This window comes from Leptopilina heterotoma, unplaced genomic scaffold, assembly GCF_015476425.1.
Source record: "Leptopilina heterotoma isolate Lh14 unplaced genomic scaffold, ASM1547642v1 Lhet_44, whole genome shotgun sequence".
In the NCBI taxonomy this organism is placed as follows: Eukaryota; Metazoa; Arthropoda; class Insecta; order Hymenoptera; family Figitidae; genus Leptopilina; species Leptopilina heterotoma.
Window position 1 is genome coordinate 2,174,141 of NW_025111084.1, and position 24,850 is coordinate 2,198,990.

General features: G+C 25.2%; 3 protein-coding genes and 1 long non-coding RNA gene across 12 annotated transcripts; 3 read left to right on the forward strand and 1 right to left on the reverse strand.

Annotated features, from left to right (window-relative positions):
• The first annotated feature begins 66 nt into the window (after positions 1 to 66).
• LOC122506867 (uncharacterized protein DDB_G0283697-like) lies at positions 67 to 3,050 on the forward strand. Its single transcript, XM_043619258.1, has 3 exons — positions 67 to 224; positions 722 to 1,829; positions 2,110 to 3,050. The coding sequence occupies exons 2-3, from the start codon at positions 722 to 724 to the stop codon at positions 2,613 to 2,615; spliced, it is 1,614 nt and encodes a 537-aa protein (XP_043475193.1). The 5' UTR covers positions 67 to 224; the 3' UTR covers positions 2,616 to 3,050.
• On the reverse strand, positions 2,744 to 10,432 carry LOC122506865 (protein lin-54 homolog). Of its 8 annotated transcripts, none has more exons than XM_043619257.1 (12): positions 10,134 to 10,432; positions 8,734 to 9,153; positions 8,338 to 8,661; positions 8,006 to 8,233; positions 7,723 to 7,920; positions 7,490 to 7,603; positions 7,217 to 7,354; positions 6,772 to 6,963; positions 5,334 to 5,539; positions 4,844 to 5,090; positions 4,371 to 4,573; positions 2,744 to 4,225 (listed from the first exon to the last, which is right to left on the reverse strand). In XM_043619257.1, exons 2-12 carry the CDS (start codon positions 9,121 to 9,123, stop codon positions 4,042 to 4,044), a joined length of 2,424 nt encoding a protein of 807 aa, XP_043475192.1. In that variant the 5' UTR covers positions 9,124 to 9,153; positions 10,134 to 10,432; the 3' UTR covers positions 2,744 to 4,041. The 8 variants fall into 8 exon arrangements, with proteins under 8 accessions (XP_043475192.1, XP_043475191.1, XP_043475185.1 ...); XM_043619256.1 differs by having other exon boundaries at positions 5,334 to 5,542; positions 8,006 to 8,230; positions 10,134 to 10,431; XM_043619250.1 differs by having other exon boundaries at positions 5,334 to 5,542; positions 10,134 to 10,431.
• Positions 10,433 to 11,148: 716 nt separating this feature from the next.
• On the forward strand, positions 11,149 to 20,175 carry LOC122506929 (polypeptide N-acetylgalactosaminyltransferase 3-like). 2 transcript variants are annotated; one of them, XM_043619361.1, is made up of 13 exons: positions 11,149 to 11,329; positions 12,328 to 12,521; positions 12,628 to 12,923; positions 13,971 to 14,342; positions 14,702 to 14,811; positions 15,134 to 15,314; positions 15,658 to 15,827; positions 16,274 to 16,441; positions 16,727 to 16,826; positions 17,932 to 18,341; positions 18,585 to 18,727; positions 19,188 to 19,454; positions 19,793 to 20,175. In XM_043619361.1, the coding sequence occupies exons 4-13, from the start codon at positions 14,212 to 14,214 to the stop codon at positions 19,931 to 19,933; spliced, it is 1,821 nt and encodes a 606-aa protein (XP_043475296.1). In that variant the 5' UTR covers positions 11,149 to 11,329; positions 12,328 to 12,521; positions 12,628 to 12,923; positions 13,971 to 14,211; the 3' UTR covers positions 19,934 to 20,175. The 2 variants fall into 2 exon arrangements, with proteins under 2 accessions (XP_043475296.1, XP_043475297.1); XM_043619362.1 differs by having other exon boundaries at positions 12,328 to 12,923.
• Positions 20,176 to 21,955: 1,780 nt separating this feature from the next.
• On the forward strand, positions 21,956 to 23,580 carry LOC122507048. Its single transcript, XR_006302076.1, has 3 exons — positions 21,956 to 22,124; positions 22,420 to 22,475; positions 23,413 to 23,580. It is a non-coding gene; the product is annotated as an uncharacterized LOC122507048 (long non-coding RNA).
• The last annotated feature ends 1,270 nt before the right edge of the window (positions 23,581 to 24,850 follow it).

The window sequence follows — 24,850 nt, forward strand, 5'->3', positions numbered from 1 at the left end:
TATTTATGTCCAATCAGAAGAAACTTGGTTTTATTCACCACCCTGACATTAAGCTACTTCCACACCTTTCATATTTTGTAAATTTTGTTTTTGACATTGTTGAAATATGAAGAATCTGTTTATTTTTTAGAAAAATATAAATAAAAGTTAATATTTTGTTTCAGTGACATTGTTGTAAAAGAAATGTTAAATTGTTAATTATTTTCTGACGATATTCAATAATTGTAAGTTATTTCCCACTATTTTTGAAGTAAAACTACTCTGATTTTAAGGACATACACGTGACTTAACCTATAAATATGAATTAATTTTTAATTAAAATTCTTTTACGAATATTTTCTGTTACTCTTTTCAATTATTTCTATATTGTATTATAATTGTTTTCCTAAATAATTTCTAAATTACTTGTTAATATAACTCTTTTTGAATAATTTTAACTATTTTTATTTTGTCGAACACGTGCAGGCTTCGCACTCATCTACTAAAACCTACTATTTACTATTTTTTTTAAGTTATGCTACTATTTGGTTACTATTTTTAGATTTCAGCTACTAAAAGCTACTTTTACTACTTTTTTTTAAATTAATTATGGAGTGAGAATTCTGCACGTGGAATTTTTATTTAAACACTTTAAACGTCACATTTAGTAAAGTATATATAATTTATTAAATTGTTATTTTTATTGTTCCTTTATTATTCATGATAGATAATTTATTCACAGATGACACGTTTTGCAAGAGCAAAAGGTTCTAAAGCCTCAAATGAGAAGATAAGAGAAGAAGGAACACCATGGCATATTATGAAACAACAACTCGAGGATTCTTTGGCAAAAGAAAAATCAGTGGTGACTAAAGAAAAAACTAAAACTGCAAGACAATTACTTGAGGACAAGGAAAAATCCCTCCCCGTAAATAATAATTGGGCGGAATTTGATAAACCAACAAAACAAAAGAAATCAAAAATTGCAGATTCTGGTAAAATTCAAAAGAATAGCGAGAAAAAGATAAAGAAGAAAAAACTCAAAGAAGCTTTAGAAAAGCAAGGAGAAAATAATACTGATCTTGTGAAGGATGTTAGTGAAAAATTCGAAACTAAACAAATTAATTCCGATGAACAGACGAAATCAGAAAAATCTAAAGGAAAAAATTCCAATGTTTCTCCACTAAAGAACGAAGAGAAAGAGGAGAAGAAGAAGATGAAAAAGAAGAAAAAGCGTACGAATACTGAAACATCAGAAATTAGTGAGCAAATAGTTTCAAAACAGAAGAAAACGAAAATAGAAAACTCTGAGAAATCGGAGGAAAATTCAGAAGAATTAAAGACAAAACCCACAGAGAAATTAAGTAAACGACAAAAAAGAAATTTGAAAAAAAAGAATCAAAACAATCAAACTGCAAATAGTGACAAATTGAATAAGAATCAAAACAATGAAACTGCAAATAGTGACAAATTGAATAAAAATCAAAACACTAAAACTGTAAATAACAAAAAGAAATCTGTATTTGACACCAAAGAAAATGATTGGAATACTGAAGTTAATTTCGGAAAATCAAATAAATCTTTTAATTCTGAGGAAAAGTCGAACATTCAAGATCGAAATCAGAACAGATTTAATCGATTTGAAAGGCAGAGGCCAAATATGAAACAACATCATTTAAGAAAGCCGAAAACTAGAGACGACCAGGAACATCAAAGGAGAAAACCCGTTCCATCGACGAAATTAATGATCAACGGAATGGAAATTGAAGTTGTCATGTACGACGGATTTCCTGTACAAAAAGAAGATGCTGATCGATTAAAAGAACTTAAGCAGCAGATGATTATTAAAGGTTTGTAATTAATTATTATTTAGATAGTTCAATAGATATTATTGCTTAATTAATTATTATTCATTTGAATTTTTATTCATAACTTAATTCAAATCTAATTAATTTATCATTTTTAATTTGAAATTTAATAATTTAATAATTTCATTCTTGCAGAGAATTTCATAAAAATATATGAAAATAATAAAATTGTTTTTAAATAATTTTTATTGTTCACAAAACTATGTAATTAAATTTTTGGAAAGAATTTTAATAAGTTTAATTTTTAAAATTAATTTTCAAGGAATTCCAAAATCCGAGATCGATGCAGCAATGAAACTCGAAAGGCGAAAAGCAGAGAAATCATTGGCACGCGTTAGAAAGCAAGTTTGTTTTCATTGTCGCAAAGCTGGTCACAATTTGTCCGATTGTCCCGAACTTGGTAAAGAAGAATCAGCGACTGGAATTTGCTTTAAATGCGGCTCAACAGAGCACACACATTTTGAATGTAAAGTGACAAAATCAGATGACTACAGATTTGCAAAATGTTTTATTTGCCGTGAGCAAGGGCACATTGCAAAACAATGTCCCGATAATCCGAAGGGTCTCTATCCAAAAGGTGGTGCTTGCAATATTTGCGGTGATGTGACGCACTTGAAAAAAGATTGTCCCGACGCTGCAAGAGAGAAAGAAGAAACAACAATAACAGTAAAAACAATTTCCGATTCTGCCCTAGAATCAATTGAAGAAGATGCGACGAAATTAATGAAAGAAAAGAAAGAAACAAAAAAGAAAATTGTTAAATTTTGACACAAATGAATTCAAAATTTAATTATTCTTCCAAGAGATGAAATTTCGTTATTGAATTATTGAACAAAATTATCGAATTTTGTATTATGAAATTTGAATGAAAGGTTTTATTGCGAATGAATGATAAATTTTTATCTCTGATAATTTAATGAGTAGAAATGTAACATGATAAATTTCGCAAAGCTATTTGATAATAATAGCTACAATGTCATTGAACACAGATTTTTCACCGAAAAGTTCGCAATTTATCAACTCTTATGAATATAATAATATATTTTATTTATATATATACTTCAATCGACTCCTATCTATACATTTTTTTCTTGTTTCTTACATTATTTCTACAAATAAGTGTAAAGTCTGTTTTTTTTAATATATATTTCGTCTATATTCTGTCAATCTAAAAACAATCTGTGTGTGAGAGAGAGAGAAAAAGAAAAAAAAACTGTGTTTGATTGACAATTGAAATACAAAACAGAAAAAGTATAATTTATTACTTTTTTTTAAAATCTATTTTATCCTAATGGAAAAAAGTTAATAAATCGTTAAACAATTTACTAAAAAGAGATTTTCAAAATGCATTCTTTTTTTTCGTGTTTTAAATGTGAATATTTATTCACAATTGAAATAAAAATTCTACATAACTAAAAATTTTAAAACTAAATCTAAATACTTTCAGTGAATAGTTGGAAAAAAGATTGAACATTGTAAATTTCAAAGAAAACTCTGAAAGTATTTTTTTACGTAAAGAAAAGTTACTATTACTATTTTTGTATCGAAACAAGATTAAATTTTAAAAATATCAAAATTCCTCCTCGTCATTTTTTTTCGTTTTTAGAATCTTTGTACACTTTACAAAGTAGGCGGTGAATTAAATTGAAATTTTCCCCTTTTTTTTTTATAATTTCATTTCGACGAATGGAACAATTTCTTTTGAAAAGGATCGATTTAAATTGAATTTTCGCCTTTCTTGAGACAAAAGAAAAATTAATTTCTTTGCTAATTGATATATTATGCTAACATCATATTCTCACAATTATTCCCTATAATATTTATATACAAATCAAATTTCACAATTCCCCTTCAATTGCAATGAGCTTTTGAAAATTCCAATTCAGAATAAATTGTCAAGATCTACTCACGCTTTTTAAATGATAGAAGTTGATTAAAAAAAAATAGGTTAGTTTTAAAAATTCGCTATTCTCGTGCATTCTCTTATCTTTTGTATCTTCTTTTTTTTCGATTCCAAATTTTTCTTCTCGAAACAATTTTCTTTTTTTTATAGTCCATACCGTCTTTGGTATTCGCATTAATTTCATCAGTCATTTTTGTTTTTTTAAGACTTGCAAATAAGCAGATTTATCGATTTTTAATGCGCAAGATTGTAAAAATTGGAAATTCTTTTCTCTTGTGAAGTAATATAATGCTAGATATTTTCTGCTTTGTCGGCAGATTCTATAATTTCCTTCAAGCATCGTCCAAACTCTTCGATTATCAATTTCTGCGATGTCTCCTCGTCAATCATATTTCGCTCGGCATCGTCTGCCTGTGCCATTAAACATTGACATGTTATCTCGACAACTTTGTCTGTTAGGAAATTAAATGGTTGTCTGAAAAATAGAAAAAAAAATTTCAAGTTAGAAAATCAATTGAAAAAAGAGGGGGAAAATCGAAAAAAGTTAAATCAGATTTGCCACAAATATTTTAATTTTATTTTTACAAAAACAAAAATAGTTTTTATATTAAAATTCTAACCTTGCTCCTGTATTTGAAGTGGCCGCTGGTCTAAAAGCGGTGGAATCCAAATATTGTTGCATTTTAGCTTTATTCAAAGTGAGTTGTGCCGTTCGAACTTCAGCGGCGTCAGCTAAATCTTTCAATGATTTTTTCGTTAAAAGTGTCTCCTCAACATTTCGACAACCTATACATTTACAATTTGCAGAACATGGGATTTTCGCCTGAAAAACAAAAGAAAAGCAATTTTTTATTTAAAGCAAAATTTTTCTCCTGAATAAAACAAGAGAAAATCACAACAATTGCCAAATTGTACAAATATTATTCTACAAAATAGTAACAATTGTACAATTGAGAAACTATACAAAATAGCAACAATTTGTGAAATTAGACAAATAGTATTTTTTTACCCGTTTAGTGAAAGAAAAACGTTTATTTTATTTAAATTTACTGAAGCAAAAAATTAGAATTGAACGAATAAAAAAATAACGAACCTCGTAACATTCACAGTAATTTTTCAAGCAACCGCTTCGTTTGCAGTTGCAACCTTTGGTGTGTCTTCTGACAATATCCTCACCGATATCGCGACCTTTTCCAATTTTTGGTCGGAAAGCATTTGGATTACGCTCTAAACATGATTTGATAGCTCTCTGTCTTTCTTCCTCGTTTCCTAAATTATTCGAACAATTGTTACAGTTACACATGTGACAAAATTCACCATTTGCAAAGCAATCGCAATATCTGAAAATATAAAAGTAATTACAATTACTTTTAATTAATTGTTCAATTAAATTTAATTTTAATATAATTTTTTGACTTTATCACTCGGTAGTCTTAATTATAAATAAATTATAAATTAACGATCACTTAAATTTGACTTCGACCGTTAATATCAAGATTTTATTTATCATTTAATTTTTTAACAATTACTTTCCTAGATTCTTTCTATAAGCAAAGAGAAAAAAACAGAAAATCGTTACTCACAGTTTGAGACATTGAGATTTGGTGCAATTGCAAGGTTTTCGTGGACGAATTCCATTTGGTTCGGCATTTGCGGCTGATCTCTGTGACATTTTACTCTCATTGAATGATGTAATTGATATATTTCCAGGTGAACCAATTGAACCTTGTGAACTATTCAGCAAACTCGACGTCGATTGATGGAGTGTTTTCAATTTTAAGTCATCTTTCTGCTAATGTGATTAAAATCAAATTAAACAAACGTTTCGCAAGTTAAATTTGTTTAAATTTCACTTATTAATAAGTTATTATTATTTATTTATTTCTTGATTAACGGTTTTGAAATCGGTTAGTACAAAGAACTTAATAACGAATAATTAATAAATACAAAAGCAAAATTATTTTCAAGATTTCAATTGAATTGTTTTTCAAATTTTTTAAATAAAATTTTTTTCTCAATTTAAAAATTTTAATTTCTATGTTTTTAATAATTTTTCTCCAAAATTATTTTCAAGATTTCAATTCAATGATTTTCTCTAATTTTTTTTACTAAAATTCTTCTCAAATTCAATTATTATTAATAATTTTTTTTTCTAAAATTGTTATCAAGATTACAATCTAATTATTTTTTGTAATTTTCTACTAAAATTCAAATTCAATTTTTTTAAATACTTTTTTCTCTAAAATTATTTTTAAGATTCAAAATTCAATTATTTTCCAGATTTTTTAACTAACATTCTTTTCTAGAATTTTTAATTGAAATTATTTTCTAAATCAATTATTTTTAATAATTTTTGAGAAAGTTATTTGAGAGTTTAATTTTTCAAAAAAATAAATAAATAAAAAAAAATAAATTTCGCAAAAAACAAGTCTGAAAATAATTCAATTCTACAAAATTTTAATTCTTTGAAAGTTTTTTAATTAAATACATATTCAAAAACTAACTTTTTCTGAATTTTTAATCAATATTATTTACTACCTATTCGAATTTTCTAAAATTTCAATTTAAAACCTTTTGAAATTCAATTATTTATAAAAATTGTAAACGTACCTCTTAATTATTTTCCTCACTTTTAAAAGTAAATTTATTCGTTAAATAATTTATAAACAAAAATTTGAAATTCAATTATTTATGAAAATTGTAAACGTAACTCTTCTAAAATTTAATTATTTTCTAAACTTTTAAAAGTAAATTTATTCGTTAAATAATTAATAAACAAAAAGGTTCTGATTGTTTTTCAAGAATGAAATTATTTAAAATTAATCGTTGTTAAAAAAAAGAATAAAATTGAGGGTTTATTATTAAAATTTAATATTTTTCCAGTCTTACTTTTCTTAAAATTCCCTGATTTTTCCCTATTTTTTCCCCTGACCAATTTTACCTTTTCTGATTTTTTTTCTAAATTCCCTGATCTCTGACAACTCCAAATTGTCTAAATTAGTAAAGAAAAAATATTCTTACCTGTTGAAGATATTGAGCAGGGAGAACAACAATATTTCCAACATTTGAACCTCCAGAAATAACCGCTTGACCTGAGGCCAATTGGCTCAGAGCTGAAGCTGGAATTGCGACCGCACTTTTACCTTGACCGCCAACTGAAGGAATCAACAATCTTTGTCCTGGTCCCCCTTTCGGTGTGACACTTCTGATTGCCTAAATTGTTAGAAAAATATGAATGAAAACACTTTTTGTATTTTATTAAAATATTAATAAAAATTATATTTATTCGATTAAAATAAAAAAAATTTAAATTTAAATTTAAAAATTCTCTTTGCATTCTATTAAAACAATAATAAAAATTCTCCTATTCTGTTAAAATATTAATAAAAATTCCTCTTGTATTTTCTTACAATACTTTAATACGCTGATAATAATAATAATAATTGCAAGACTAAAATAAACTCACTTTGACAATTTGTGGTTGAGGTCCAATTTTTTGATGAACACCAACAGTTTGAAGAGTTGCTTGAGGCTTTGCCTTTCCAACAGTGACAACATTACTTGTTCCAGTGGCCGGTGTGCTCACTAATCGAACATATTGCACCTGAAATTATAACAGTAATAAAAAAATTATTAATCAAAAAATTATTAATTAAAAAATTATTTCTTTTTTTAAATGCAAAATTAAAATACTTCCTTTCTATGAGGTAATTATTGCAAAATTTGTAAATTTCAATACCTGACGTCCGGGCATTTGGATTTGGTGCACTTGATTTGACGTGACGATATTTTGATTAGCAGGAATTCTAATTACTTGCCCACCACCGAGTACCGCTCCTGGTTTCAAGGAACTCTGAAAAAGAAAACATTTATTTTCTCCTATTAGAATCAGAAAATAATAAAAATTAACTCTAAACGAAAACAAAACATAATAATTTTTTGGTTTTTTCAAATTAATTTTAATTTATTTACCTGTCGAATTATAACTTTTTGAGCAGTTTGATGTTGCATATTCCCTTTACTAACCAATGTAGGTGACGATGAAATAGTTTTCGTCTGTAATGTCGGCGCTGGTAAAATTTTAGCCGGCGACGATTTTATTGAATTCGAAACGATAGTCATTTTTGAAGCCGAACCCGAAGATGGCATTAGTTTATTAACAATAATTCCCTAAAAATAGATATTTTTAAGAATTTGAGAAACAATTTTTTAAACACAAAGTCACTAAGAAGACAATTTTTGTTTTTTTTCGTACCTGTTTCTGTGTTGTGGAAGATGGTAGAATATGTTGAACTTTACTGGGACCTAGAAGACCCATTTGTTGAGCTTGAGCCAAAGTTATTGTTTTTGTTGGATTCGATATACTTTGCGATGAATTGTTACTTATAATTTTTATCGCCTGTTGACTTTCGCCTTGCGATGTAAATAAAACTTGACCAGTTTGTGATTGATTACCGGCAAGTATCATTTTTGTATAAACCTGCTGATAATTTAAATTGATTAAATTTTCGAAATTACGAGAAAAAGAAAGATTACAAAAAGAAAAAATAAAATGAAAAGGAAATTGATGTAGAGAAATATTCTTACGTTTCGATTTTGATGTCCAGTTTGATTGGGTCTTTTAATGCTAGAAGATTGAATTGTCTTCACTCCTTGAACATTTCCCAAAGTAATTGTTCCTGATTGAGTTGTCGTCATAATCGGTTTTGTCGGCTGTGCCGAACGTAATTGAACAATATTTCCATCCGCTGATTTTGCTGTTATTAGAGTTTGAGCCAAACTTTGTAATTGTCCCGGCGAAGTACCAGACGGGTGGGAAATTTTCAAAATTTGACTGTTTCCTTGTCCGCCAGCAGGTGAGACGATCATGAACGATTGACTCTGTGTTGGTTGGCCAACGTGTGATTTCATCTAAAGAAAAAAATTTACAATAAATATTTTTTTCTTCAAAAAAGAAAGAGAAAATTTTGAATGACAAATTACCTGAATTGTAGAGACAGGAACTCTTTGCAATGTTGGTTTTGTTTGGAAAATTAAATTCTGATTATGTTGATTTGCCGTCGTGTAAATAATTTGCTCGTTCTGAACATTATCAGAAACATCTGCCATTTCAACATCGGGAAGAACACTCTCGCCCTCAGTTTCTGATTCTTGTTCGATAACAACATGTTCCTCATCGGTTGTCATAACTTCCTCCGCATTCATACACTCTAAATCTCCAGAAATACTCGTATAAGCCTCAAAATCATTTGTCGAATATTGTTCGCTATGTGAAAGTGTCAATGCACTTAAATCTCCCTCATTAAGATTTCGAGTATCCAAACCCACAGATTCAACAAGGGCCCGAACGTTTTGCCCTTTATTCGTAGCCATTGTGAATTATTTTACAAAAAAAGTTTCCTCCTGTCAAAAAATGAAAATCAATTTAACAAAAATAATTTTAAACATATGCCAATCAAACATTATTGACATTCTTCTAACAATGGTCTTAAAGAATTGAAAACGAAAAAACATCCCCACTAAATGCTCACGAGAAACAATTCAAATTGAATCAAAACAACAATACGTAAATATTCCATTATTCCAATTTTTAAATTTAACAAACAATCTTTTGAATCGTCAACATAAAAAAGATAGGTTAGAATCCCAAAGCCAGTGACTGATACAAGTAAGCATTATGTTATTTCTCTCACAAAAACTTATAAAACATGCATGAAAATAATAATGAACCAACAAGTCTTAATTAATTTCTAACATATTAATATTGCCAAAGAAACCGTAAATCTGTGGTGAATGATTCAATTAACTATCACTCATTGGGCCTAATTTAAAAATTCAAAAATTCAAATACTTTCTGTTTATCTCCGCATTTCTCGATATCCCTCGAAATTAATAAATATTTCACACCCTTTAAATAACACGATTAGAAACTTGAATAACACTTATTCCTAAATTGGAAACGAAAAATTTGAATAATAATGAAAAATACGAAGCACAGTCACACACAAGTCACATTAGCGCCATTTATTACTCGAACGCGCCATTTTCCAGAAAGCAAACTTTTACCCTTTGTTTATTACTTTTAATCTTTAGGAAAATTCACTTGTTCCAGAAACATTCATTAGTGAAACTGATAAAAATACAGAAATACTTAAAAATTTCCCATTTCACAACACCTGACACGATTTATTACAAAGAAACAGAACTTAACCTCAAAATCGTACGTTCGTATAGAAATGCGTACACTACTCGGGGTGGGGGCGTGTCAGAACTTTCAATGCCAATTGTGGGTCCTCTAACCAATTCGAAAAATCAAATCAAACAAACCTCGTAAGAAAATTAATTAAAAATACAAGATTTTTCATTCATTTCAATCGACTTACCACCGTTTATCACCAATATCACGATTTTGTTCAAAATCACGCGCCCACCATTGCTATCCCAAGTTGCATCGCGCGCCGCTTTTAATAAACACGAAAAAGATTAGAAAAAACGAAGCAAAGGTCACTATTTTATCAAAACTATTTATTCTGCCCCAAAATCACTTTGGAATCAATATCAGAACTTTACTCCTCGATTGGAAACGTGGCATTTATTATACGAACTTATGGTAAACAACAATCACTGACAGTCTTTCGCGCACTTTACTATTTTCGATTTCGCCATATTTTGCCTGTTCACCGCTCCAAAAATTGTCCAATGCATCCCATTCAACCAATCAAAATGTCAATTTCAAGATTGGAATTTCTCTAAATAATAAACTAACCTAACCTTTCTGTTGCATTCTTTGCAACCTGATGCATTTTCTCAAAAAAAAAATATTAGAAAACAAACAAAAACAAACACTGGGAGAAAATATTTATCGAATAATTTTAGAGATAAAGATTTTCTAATTTGTAAGCACTATGGTAATTGTATTTTTTTGCAGGAATTGACAAGCTAAACTCACAAGAGACAAATATGCGTAACTTGTTTACCAACTGATGAAATGAAAACAAGAATAATTGACGATAATATATTTACTCGAAATAATAGAAATTTTGCGTTGTCAGTACCTTTTATTATCAATATCTTATTTCCAAACAGTCGAATCTTTTTAAAAATTTTGAAAAAGGAAAATCGGAAAATGATGCCATATCTTGCGGAAGTTGTTGTGTATGCACTCTTACTTCCGGTTTTAGAGCGGGAAAATTCAAAATAATGTAAATTTTTGTTGTTAATAATTGAAAATTTACTTGACATTTAAGTTTTGAGATTTCATTATTAAATTTCTTGGTAAATTCAGAATATTTCAAATATTATTATTGTTTTTAGTAATAATTAATATATATACTATCAGCAATTCGTGATTTACGGCTTTTACGAATGCTTACGGTCTTTTACGAAAGTTTACTGCGTCATAACGGTCATAACAATCCTGTACTTTGTTATTTATTTTCATTTATTTAATATATACAGAAAAAGGTTCATTATTAAATATTGTTTACATTATTTGCAAAAATTTACAACAATAAAAGTTAATTAGTTACCATCTCTAAATTTGCAACTCTGTCGTTATAAACCGAAGAACTGAAAACAGGTAAAAAAATGTTATATTGGCTCTATTTTATAAATTTTATGTAGTAAAAACACTTTGTTGTTTAAAAAACACTATAGAGTATTTATAACAACTAAAATCTTGTGTTAACATCGTATTATTTGATTGTTTCAAAAAGTTTAAAGCGTTATAAAAATTTAAATTTTATTTTCATAAATTTTTTAGGTTATGTTATTGTTTTGATGATGAATGAAAAATTGCTCCCGTGCTTAGTTGGTTGCCTATAGACAGGCGATTTAAATACTCATATTGTAAATAAACATTTTGTCAATATTAATAAACAAACCAAAATTATGCTAATTAGTAAATATGCTAGAAATTTAATTATATCTTTTTAATGCAATATTTAATCATTTTGTTAAGTGTATCCTTATATTATAAATGTATTTTGTTATAATATTTATTTATCAGTAGAAAAATTATTATTTTTACAAAAATTATTATTAAACAGACAATAATGAGACTAATTTTATTTATATTAATTTATTTTTGTCACTTATCAAATTTAACGACATTTAGAAGAAATATAAAGTCGCTTTTACAATTAATTTCCAATTATTCTATTTTATAAAATTATTAACAACATTTTTTTAATTATAAAGTAAAAAGAGTAAAATTTAAATAAATAGTATAACAAAAATTTAATTTATAATAATTATAAAGTAATAAAATTAAAAATTAGTTGCAAATAGGAATTGGAATTTAATAATAGCAAGAAAGTATAAATTATAAACTAAAAAGAGTAAAATATAAATAATTATAAAGTAAAAGGTGTAAAATTTAAATAATTCATAAGGAAAAAGAGTAAAATGTAAATAAATAGAAAAACCAGAAAAACAAATATTTAATTTATAATAATTATAAAGTAATAAAATAAAAAATTAGTTGCAAATAGAAATGGGAATTTTTCCCTATAAATAATTATTGTCTCCCTTGTTAAAAAAAAAAATTCTGTTTTTATCACACATTTTCTGTCGAAGGACTACTGCCCTGCACCTGTTTTGTAAACGAGAGAATAAAGAAGGTTTTCGACCTGTTCGGCCTCCACTACCTTGAAACCTGCGAACACAGTTGGTGAGATGACGTCATCAAATTACAGAAGTTGGATGAAGAATCGAGCCAGCCATTTCAGTCCTGGTTAACCAGACCATAGAAGACGAGGGCACGATTTACTGTTTGTGATATTTTTTTTTATTTATCTATTTATTTATTTTTTTTATATACAATTTTATTATTAGTGATTCTCGAAAAATATCATCAACAATTCTAATTTTCCACAGATCGTTAATGGAAATTTTACTATAAAAAAAAGGAAAGATAAAAATTTAAATAAGATTCAAAAAGTGTGTTTGAAATTCAATGGATGAATTTCAATTTTATTTTATTGTTGTTTTTTAATATTATTTATGGAGAAACGAAGAATATTATCGTTTAAATTGCATCCAAGGATTTATTCGCGATGTATTGAAAAGTAAACGCCCAGGTGAAAGGGAATTTTTATTGTTGTATTTCGTCCAATTTACAGGATGTTTCATTCATAAGAATTGTGAATTTTCATCAGAATGAATGAATTCAGGTGAGAGACTAAAAAAAAGCATTTCTTTTATTTCTGAAAAATATTTCTTACCTTTTTTTTAATATTGTATAATTTTTAAAAATTCATAATTGTTTCATAAATTTTATCAATTTCATCAATTCATAAAAAATAATTCAAAATATTAAGATTTATTCATAACGAAGAAAATTAATAACAATCTGTTTTATAATAATTTGATAATTAAAGAATATTTCTTTATTATTTAATTTCGAAGATAATTTCTTTATTATTAATTTAATTTAAAGTTGAATAATTTTGTTATTTTTTACAGTTATTTATATGAATGGAAAAAAATTACAAAAATAAATTTAGAAAAAGAAAGATATAATAATTATTATTAATATCTATATAATTTTTAAATAAATTTATAAATAATAAATAAAAAAATAGGACTAGTATAAAAAATACTTTTCTTGTTTATAAAATTTGAAATTTAAATTGTTTCATTAATTTTAATTATCTGTTGAATAAATAAAAAATTATTTACAACTATAACTTTACTTAATTATAATATAATTATTTAAATTTTTTTGAGTCGGTTTGATTTGTTATAAATAATAAAATAATATTAATTTTGTTAAAGAATGTTGAGTGTTGAATGTATGTAAAATTAAATGGTAAATTGCTCTCTTGGAAGAAGAATTTCTCAATGAATTAAATTAATCATTGTAGCGTTGAATTAAGAACAAAGAATTTCTTGGGTATTCTAAACACATGTAGTTTCACACAAGTAATCATTATATAATATAAATTATATACAATTATTGTGCGTGGGTACATTTTACACAAAATGTTAATTTTCTCAAAATGCACATTTACGTTGTCTTTTAAAATTGCAAGAATGAAGAGTAAAAAGTATATTCTAAATATTTTGTTGAAAAACATTGGAAATTATCAAATTAATATTTAAGTATAATAAATTTAATTCTATTTAATTCTATTTAATTCTATTTAATTATATTTTATTCTATTTTATTTCAGTTTAAATTATCTATTTAATTACAACTTTTTATTTCTTTATTGCAGTGCTGATATGTAAGAGAAAAAAAAAGTTATTTCTACAATTCAATGATGACAACAACGAATAAGAGGAAATAGAAAAAGAACTGAAGATAATGGACCACTTTAATGTATTTGATAAAATTTCAAATAGAAGATTGAATTTCGGAATTTCCTTGTTTTTTTACAAATGATTATCGTCTGGATTATTGTGGGCAATTAAACTAAAGAAAAAAAAATTAATTATAGAAGATAAATTTATTGAGCAATGATGTGGCCAATAGTGAGAAAAATATGCCGAATTAAGCTTATTGTCTTATTTATAATATTTGTCGTTGGACTAATTTTTATTTGGTCGAAAATCAATATTCAAGACAATGACAATTTTAATTCTTTTCGGTAAGTTAGACAATATTTCTAAATAGATTTTTAAAAATTTGTTATATTAATAAATTTATTTAAAATAATTAATTATTGAATATTTTATAGATTTATTTAATTTACAGACTTTATGAGTTAATTTTTTATTTATTCATAAAGTCTGTAAATTAAATAAATCCACAAGATATATCTAATAAAATATTAACTTTTTAGAGAAGATGATGCTTATTGAATTAAACATTTATTATTACCTATTAATTTTTTATTATTATTATGAAGAAATCAAAGTTGATAAATAAAATTCAATCCTAAATGGAAAATGGAATAATTAATAAAATTGTAAAAATAGATTTGAAAAATAATTTTGCCATTTACAGATCTTCAGACAGGGAGAAAGATTACATTGATCGAAGAGGAATTCACGTGGTTGTTGGTCATTATATTGGCGATTCAGTTGATCCTCTCAAAAGTCCCAATATTACGAAAGGTACAATTTCTCCTATTCTATACGCCTAGAATTTTTTTTTTTATTAAATTTAAAAATAAACTTTTTATTTCACCGTTAAAATTGTTTTGGCTTTTGTAATATTTTTTTTCTAAAGTACCTTTAGTTTTTTAATTTATATTTCTTACTTCATTTTCCTCTGTAATATTATAAACTATATCTATAATATTATCAATAAATAAATCATTTTGATTTATTTAAAAATTTTTAAATCCAAAAATAAACTTATAAATTACTTAAAATTAGTTTTAGAGTAAAATTTTGTTCTTCTAAATATTCTATTGTCTTTTCTATTGTATTTTAGATCTCATCAACAAAAATATGTTTAATCCCCGACCTTTTGAGGGAAGAGATGGAGATCCAGTTTTAATTCCTTCGAAAGATTTTTACGTGATGCAGCAACTTTTTCAAATAAATCGATTTAATTTAATGGCAAGTGATCGCATTCCTTTGAATAGAACGTTGCCCGACGTTAGGAAAAAAAGGTTTGTTTCTTGATTATTCATTAAATTCGTAATTAATTTCATTCACAATTACTTTTATGTATTTTCCTTTAATTTTCAATTTTATTAATAAATCATTAAAATAAAAATAATTCTACATTTTAAATTAGTTTCAGCATAGAATTTTTAATATCATTTCAAAATTTTTCATTTATTTGGTTATTAAATTATTTATTTAATTATTTACATTACAATTTATTATATTGCAATTTACATTACAATTACGTTACAGCATTAGTTTTACGGAAATTATATTAAATTTTAGAAGTAGTGACTTTATGTTTCGTTTAATTTATTAATTTATTGTAATTATTTTTCATTGCAGATGCATAGCACGTTATGCAAATATTGATGGTTTACCAAAAACGTCAATTATTATAGTTTTTCATAATGAAGCTTGGAGTACACTTTTACGAACCGTCCATAGTGTTATTAACAGATCGCCAAGACAATTGCTCGAGGAAATTATTTTGGTCGATGATAATAGTGATCGAGGTAGGATTTTATTTTTAATAGTGATTCAATGAAAGACAATTTTTTGTTTATAGTCACAGAAATTTTAATTTTTTCTGGATCAATACAAATATTGAAAAAATATCTACTATTTATTATTATTTATTTATGATAATTACACGGGCATTTATTATTTATTAATAATTCGTGCATAAGGTACTAAAGGCATAAAATTGAATTGTATTTAATTTTGTTTTTATTAAACAATAATTATTTAATTAATAAGAATTCTTTTCATAATTATTTATTTAATTAATGAGAAGTTAACAACAAACTTGTTAACAAAAAATTATTAAAATTATTAATATTAATAATCTTTAACGTACTTTGATAGTAAATTATTAAAATAAAATAATTATTATTACTATTATTAAAAATATTATGATAAAAAATTTATTTTTACTAATCTAATTTTTTTTTCTGAACAGAATTTCTCAAGACTCCTTTGGATGAATATGTGAAAAATCTAACGATTCCAACGTATGTTCTGAGATCTGTAAAAAGAGTAGGACTGATAAATGCGAGACTCTTAGGTGCTAAAGCGGCAAAAGGAGAAGTTCTCACATTTTTGGATGCACATTGTGAATGCACGGTTGGTAGGTGAGATCTGATAATTTAAATATAAATTTTAATATTCGAATTTAGAAAAGGGAATTCTTTTTTTCTCAGTTTTTTTTTTTGCAAAATATTGACAAAATTTTAATATAGATTTTATTTTATTTATTAACTTTACTATATATTTATATTTAATATTATAAGATTTTAATATCAGATAATAATAGAAAACTTATTTGATAACAAGAAAAACTTATTAGTCATAGTTATTAATAATAAATAATAGTAAATTTTTCTAAAAAGTAAATAAATTTTTATTTCTTTAGGATGGTTGGAGCCTCTACTTGAAGCAATTTCGAAAAATCGAACCAGAGTTGTTGCTCCAGTGATAGATATCATTAATGACGACACCTTCAGTTATGTCAGGTAAATTTTCTTTTAAAAAATTTGCACACAATTCAATCTTTCTTATTTTTTTCCCACTTGTTATAAAAAAATCATAGATTATTTTTTTTCTTTATTTTTTTACTATAAATTTTAAATTTTTATTATTTTAATTATTAATATTTATAAAATGTTTTACATACGTATTTATTTGTAATTATTATTTATTTATTCAATTGTTTATTTAGTTTAAATTGAAAAATTCTGTGATTAGTAAAATTAAAAATCGAATATAGTAAAAAGAAAATAGTAAAAATATTTAAAATTAAATATTAATTTAAATTAATATTTATTAGTTATTTATTATTTAATAATAATAACAATAATAATAATAATTTAAATAATACTTAATATTTAAATTTAAAAGTAGAATAGAATGTGAAATTGAAAGAAAAAAAAATTCTCAATCGATTGTTTGACTGTAAATCGTTTTACGATAAAATACAGAAATATGTTGCTTATTATTTACCTTTTGAAAATGATGTCATTTAATCTTATGTTTCGGAATTGCATATGGCACACGAACCGGAACAATCGTTCGATTTACAATGATTTGAGATCGTTGCGGTCGCCAATTGATCTTTGGCCTTAGATCACGACAGAAAGCTTGATACCACGAGAGACTCTTGAAAATTGCTTCAACTTTTAATATCCGTCTTATGAAATCGACAGCTTCTATGTCTAAAGAGTTCTATTTTTTTCTTAATTTTAATAACAACAATACTCACAAGTAAAATCCAATTAAAATCTTTTTTTATTTTTGACCTTTGCTTTGCGCAGAGAAAAATGATTAAAAATCGAATTTTATTATTACAATTTTGTAATTATTACATTATATACAAATTTCTTCATTTTATTTTTTAAATAATTATTTATTTTTTACTTGTAAAATTTTATTCTATTTATTTTTACTATTTTAATTCTCATTATTTTACAATTTTGATTATTTTATTTTCTTATTTGATTTTTTGTTAAATTTGATTACTTTGATTATTTTTATTCTCATTATTTTATTATTTTTACTATTTTATTTACGTTTTTGATTTTTTGTTAAATTTTGATTTAATATTTTGCTTCTTAATTTCAGATCCTTTGAATTGCATTGGGGCGCTTTTAATTGGGATCTACATTTTCGTTGGTTAACATTGAGCGGACAAGTATTAAAGAAACGTCGTGAAAATATTGTCGAACCATTTAAAACGCCGGCAATGGCTGGCGGATTATTTTCCATGGATAAAAGTTATTTTTTTGCTCTCGGCAGTTATGATGATCAAATGCAAATTTGGGGCGGTGAAAATCTTGAATTGTCATTTCGTGTATGGCAATGTGGTGGAACTATTGAAATTGCCCCTTGCTCTCATGTTGGTCATTTATTTAGAAAATCATCGCCCTACACATTTCCCGGGGGCGTTGGTGAAATTCTTTATGGAAATCTCGCCCGCGTTGCTCTCGTTTGGATGGACGAGTGGGCGGACTTTTATTTTAAATTCAATCCACGTGAGTCGAAAATATCAAATTTTAATTTCTACTAAAAACTAAATTTAAAAAAAAATTAAACTTTCGTTTTATTTAGATTAGATTTTCTATTTTATTTATTTACTAAGAAATGTTACGCGCTGGCCAGCGGAATGTGATATTCAATTTATTATTATTATTATGAAAATTAGAAAATTTTTTATTTTTAAATTTAAATTTTTCTCCTTTTATTTTTAATAAAAAAAAAATTCTTTTCTTGAGCAGAAGCTGAAAGAGTGCGAGATAAGCAGCAAGTGAGATCTCGATTGGAAATGAGAAAAGCCCTAAAGTGCAAGAGTTTCGAGTGGTATTTAGACAATGTCTGGCCCGAGCACTTTTTTCCAAAGAAAGATCGATTTTTCGGCAAGGTACAGAAATTTGACCAAAAAAAATAATGAAAATCGACAGAAAAACTTTTCTTTTTCCTTTTTGTAATTTTAAATTTCAATTTTATTTATTTCCGTTTTTTTATTTTAATATAAATTATTATTATTATTTTATTTTTTTTATAAATTATTATTTTTTTATAATTATAATTTTCCAATTCAGTTTTTTGAATGTAATTCATTTATATTTTATTTTTTAGTTTCAATGTTCAATTTTTTCAAATTTTAATATTAGATAGTTAATTATTTTTTATATTTAATTTCTATTTTTAATAAATTGGATTAAATTGTAAGTTTTATAAAATATGAAAAAAATTATTGTATTAAATTTGAATGAAGAAATTATTTTTTTGTACAAAAAATATAAATATTTTATTTAATAATATTGAATGAAAAAATTAATTCTGAGACTTACTGTTCGTTTTATTTTTATTTTAATTAGATTCAACACGTGAGGTCGGAAAATTGTTTAATGAGGCCAATGGCGAAGGGAACGTACAATCATCCAGCAGGAAACGTAATGATTGTTCCCTGCATAAATCCTCCGAATTTGGTTCAAATGTTCGTGATGACCAAAGAAGGCGTGATAATGACAGACGAAAGTGTTTGTTTGGATGCACCTGAAAAAGATACTCAACACATTAAACCAAAAGTGAAAATTATGATGTGTAATGGTCTCGAAAGACAAAAGTGGGAGTATAATGAGGAGGTAATCATATATTTTACTTCACTTAAATTTAAAATTACTTTATTCCCCTTTTATTATTCTCTAAAACAATACTTTGAAATTTTATATTTAAAACTTTCAAGAAATTATGAAAAAGAATTCTTCATTTAAATTATACAATTGTTTTCCAATCTCGTATTTTCGTAATTTTTCTGTCCAATGTCTGGTAAAATATTTTTTTTTCAATTTTTTAATTTAAATTTCATTTTTTCTATTTTTCTCGTTTTAATTTTATTTTTTCCTCTTTTTTAAAATTTAATTTATCACAAATTTTTGTTATCAATAGTATTAAATTTATCTTCTTTTTGTTTCTTTTCCAGACCAGGAAATTGATTCACAAATCCTCAGAAATGTGTCTGACGGTGTCGAGCGATAATAAAGACGGTCCAGTGTTGACTCCATGTGATGAGAATGTGGATCAAGAATGGATGTTGAAATCAATTCTTTGGAAGAATGATTGAAATTTGAATATAGAAACTCGTCGAGAAATATTTGAAAAAAATATTTTTAACGAATTGCAAATGAAAGGAATAACAAATCAAAAATATCAAATAAAAAGACGCTAATTTTTTCGAATACAAATTTCTAGATGATATTAATTCCAAAAAGACTGATATTTTAGATAAATTTTAAGTTTTAATGTTCGTTAACTTGTAAGTACTTAATTGTCTCTGAATTGTGGATGACTGCATTTTTTTGTATTTTAATTTGTAATAAAAATTATTTTTTAAGTCAAAAAGAGAAACTAGTTTTTATTATTTTCCTCTAAAATAATTTTTCCATATTTTTTAATTTAATAAAAGGAAGGTAAATATAAATTAATTCAGAGTAAAGTTTCAGTATATTAATTTACAATAAATTCTCAGTAAATTTTCAGTAAATTAATTCACAGTCAACTCTCAGTAAATTAATTCTCTTTAAGTTAATTTACAGTAAATTATTAATTACAAAAAAAAATGACTGAATTTGAATTTATTGTGACGAAATAAAGGAGACAAATTTTGCAGGAGGAAAAAAATGGAAATTTTCTGAAAAATAAACGTGTTTGAGAAAAGAGTGATAATTTTTCTTCTTCTCCTTCTTCTTTTTTTTTTTTTTTTTGTTGACATTAAAGGGTGTTTCCGTCTCGCTTGTAAATTAGTTAATCTGACATGTTTCTTTCCAAGGCGTCGCGACTTTCTCAAATTATAACTTTTTTTCTGACACGTGCTCGCTTGCTTTTAAAGAAAGTACTCGTAATTCAAAGTCGTAATCTCGCAAGCGGGTATTGTGCGTTATAAGACGGTTAAGACAGTCAAAGAGTCGCATTTAAAACTGACACTTGAGAGCACTCACTTCCTCGATTCCAGCTTTTCCTCTTCAACTGGTCTGGAGAAAACTGCTCTCTTTTGAGAAAAAAAAATTCATTTTTATGTCGGTGTTTATTGCCAAGTTCAACTCGAACGTAAATTCGAGCAATTTCTAAAAGCAGAGCGCTCGACTTTTTTTTTTTTAATATTTCAGGTTTTAATCGTATGCGGAAGGAAAATATGCCTATAAAATAATTCGTTTTTTTAACCAATTCATTTTTTCTCGATTAAAAGTAATTCTTGCAATAATTTTTTTAAAAATCGAAACAGAAAATAAATCCACTGATAAATGAAAATAAAAGGGACAAATAAAATAATTTTATAATAAATGAAACTGATAATGACAAAAATCTAATAATATTATAAATAAATATAATAAATAAATAATAAAATAAAAAATCCACTAATAAGTAAAAATAATAAAGTAAAAACCATAAAAACCAATATATAAAATAATATCTTATAAATAAAACTGATAATATCAAAAATATACTAAAATAATAAGTAAATAAAGTAGAATAAATAAATAAAGTAGAAACCACATTTTTGTTTTGGTTTTTTTATTTTATTAAATATTTATTGTTAAATTAAATAAAATAAAATTAAATAAATTAAAATGTAAAATTCAGAGAAATAATTCAATATTACATAATTATTAGTATTTACGAATTTTTGTGCGGGTGCAAGAAGAATAAATAATTTTTGAGGTTATAAACAAAAAATCTGTAAAGAAAAAAAATTAATATAGTTATTAAACAGTAATTTTTAAAAATACACACCTGGATATTTTTATAGCAAACAAGTATATTTCATTGTTGTTATCAGAGAAAAATATAAAAATTAAATTTTTTTTCCCTCGTTGTCTAAATATGTATTTATCGTATTTATTTATTTGTTTATTAACCAGAAAAACAAGAAGAACAAAAGATTTCAACACATAAAGTGACAAAAATGTGTTACGTCATTGATCCAATTAACATTTTTAAATAAAAAACCAAATAAATAAATGAAACACATTTACTTTCTCGTTTGTTGACAATTTTGTTAATTTTGTAAACTTTTTAACCTCTCTTTTACAAAAAATTTTAATAAATAATTTGCGCAAAAGAAAACGATTTTTAAATTTTCGCGCAATTGGAAATACTTAGTAAAACTTGTCCACCAATCAAAAGAAGGCATCTATTTCGCCCTAAGGTTTCCAGCCAATGAGAGCACACCATAGCGTTGGCCCTTCATTGCTGTTGTAAGCGTTCCTTGAGATGGCGGCTCTCTTCGTGCTCCATAATTATTCCATCAAAAAAAGGTGAATCCTTTTATTTTTTATCAATATTTTACATTATATTACTAGTTTTAGCAATGGGACATACTGTTCTATGAATATTTTGATAAAAAATCGTTCCATGTTAGCCATGGCGTGAAATATGCGTGACTCTCGCACGGCTATTTCCAATATGGCTGCCATGGCTGTATTTGCGTTTCGCGACAAATATCTTGCAAAAGTTCATAATGTTGCAAAAGTATGCAAAAATATTGTCAAATTGTAAGAAATACATTGTTTCTAGACAATATTTCATGATTATTTGCATTTTTGTTCGCAGATGCATTCGTCTTTTGTCCGACAATCGTTTGCAGCAAGAGAGAGCTCTCCATTAAGGTAAGGGAAAAAATGATGAATAATTTTACACAAATATCGAATTTTTTATTATTGTGAATGTTTTGCTGTCTTATTATATACTTGTTAGGTAAAGTAGTGATTATTTACAGGAAAAAGACATATATTTAGGGACATTTTACAAATTTTTCAGTTTTAATCGTAACAAACGTGATTTCAGTTGATAAATTTTTAGGTTAGGTTTTGTTGTCAAAATATTTCGTAGTCATTTCAGTTATAAATCAATAAATGAATCAAAATATTGTACGGACATGAAAAAATCGTGTTTTAATGAATAAATTTGTAGGTTAGGTTGTTTTTGTCAAAAATATTTCAATAAATTTTCGATTAAAATGCATATTTTAGGAATAAATGCGAAAAAAAAAATTTTTGTGTAATTCAAGTTTTTCTTTGGAAATAATTATAATTATCACAAATTTTTTAGAATAAATAAATGTTTATTAGATAACGATATGATTTTACAATCGATGATGAATATTTAGAAGATTTTTCAAAAAATTTTCTATCAAAATGTGTATTTTTGGAGTAAATGAAAAAAAAAGATAAAATTTTACTAATTCAAGTTTTTCTTTGGAAATAATTATATTAATTGCAACTTTTTTTGAAATAAATAAATGTTTTAAGTAATTTTTATTAAATAACGATATAAATTTACAATCGATGATAAACATTATGGAAGATTTGTAAATAAATTTTTTATCAAAATGCGTTTTTTTGGAGCAAATACAAAATAAAATAAAATTTTACTAATTTAAGTCTTTCTTCTGAAATAATTTTATTTATTGCAACTTTTTTTGAATTAATAAATTTTTCAAGTAATTTCTAATAACGATTTAGTTTTACAAATGATATTAATATTTTAAAGAAAATACCAAGAAAAATTCGAAAATTGAAAAATCGATTTTGTTTTCTTTTGCAGAGACAAAACAAGGGACTGCGCCATATATTTTGCAAAGTGAACCAAAATTGCAAAAATGAAAATTAGAATTAGAAAAATTAAAAATCACTAAAAAAATGGAATCACAGCAATTTTTTCGAGGTTTAAAGTTTAAAATTGAAAATAATTTTTTCAAAGTGTTAGAGTCAGTGCGGGATATAAAAAAAAATATTTGAATCATTAAAACACGTAGGAAATGTTTAGAAATTTTTCAACAATTCAAGTATATTATAAAAATTTTAACAACAAATATTTTTTCTTAATATTAAAATAAATACTTGAGAATAAATCAGTTTTTTATCATAAATTAAAAGCAAATTATATTCTTTACATATTAAAATAGCTTAGAAATTTTAAAAACTTATTCATCTAAAGTAATTTAATTTATTCTGAATCAAATATATTTCTTTTTTCTGAAAATATAAAAAAGACTTGAAAATTCTCTTATAAATTAATATTTAAAATACAAAATTCACTAGTTTTTTCAATTTGAGATTGACAATTATTTAAAAATTTATTTATTTAAAGTAATTTATTCTGATTCAAATATATTTCTTTTTTCTGAAAATATTAAAAAATAGACTTGAAAATTCTTTTATAAATTATATTTTAAGTACAAAATTTACCATTTTTTTCAATTTATGATCGAGAATTAAAAATTTATTTATTTTTAAGTATTTATTTAATTCTGATTCAAATATATTCATTTTTTTCTGGAAATATTTATAATAATATACTTGAAAATTCTTTTATAAATTGTACTTTAAATACAAAATTGACTAGTTTTTTTAATTTGAGATAGAGATTTTAAAAAAAGTAATTTAATACTGATTCAAATATTTTATTGAAACGAGTGTTGTGTATAAAATTCTCTACGAAGAACGGAAGGACTCCAATTGGACATTTACCATTTTTAACTGGAGGTAAATTATTCAAGGTACATTTTTTTATTCTTATTTCATTTTTATTTAATATATTTTCTAGTTTTCTAAATGATTTATTTTTTATACAAAAATTTGCGACTCCAAAAGTGGCGCATTGAAAATATTAACTTATTTTTAAAATCAATGGAAAAAATGTACTTTTTTGACAAATTCTTTTGAGTGAGACAAATATTGACTTTCGTGAAATAATTTCTTTAAGGGCATTTGAACCATTATGACGTCACACTTTGTGCAAAACATGTGTTTGAAAACTGTGACGTCATCATGGTTCAAATGCCCTTAATGAACAATACAAAATTGTATAGGTATTATATAATTATTTCATTGAAGAAGCAAATATGCATTTACGATTGTATAGGTGCGAGACTGGTTTTGTTGTATTCATACATAATATGCATATAATTCAAAAAAAAAAAAAAACTAAAGAGCTTCTTTCCTTTCGGTTAGAACATCCTGCGTCTAGTTATTGTCATTTA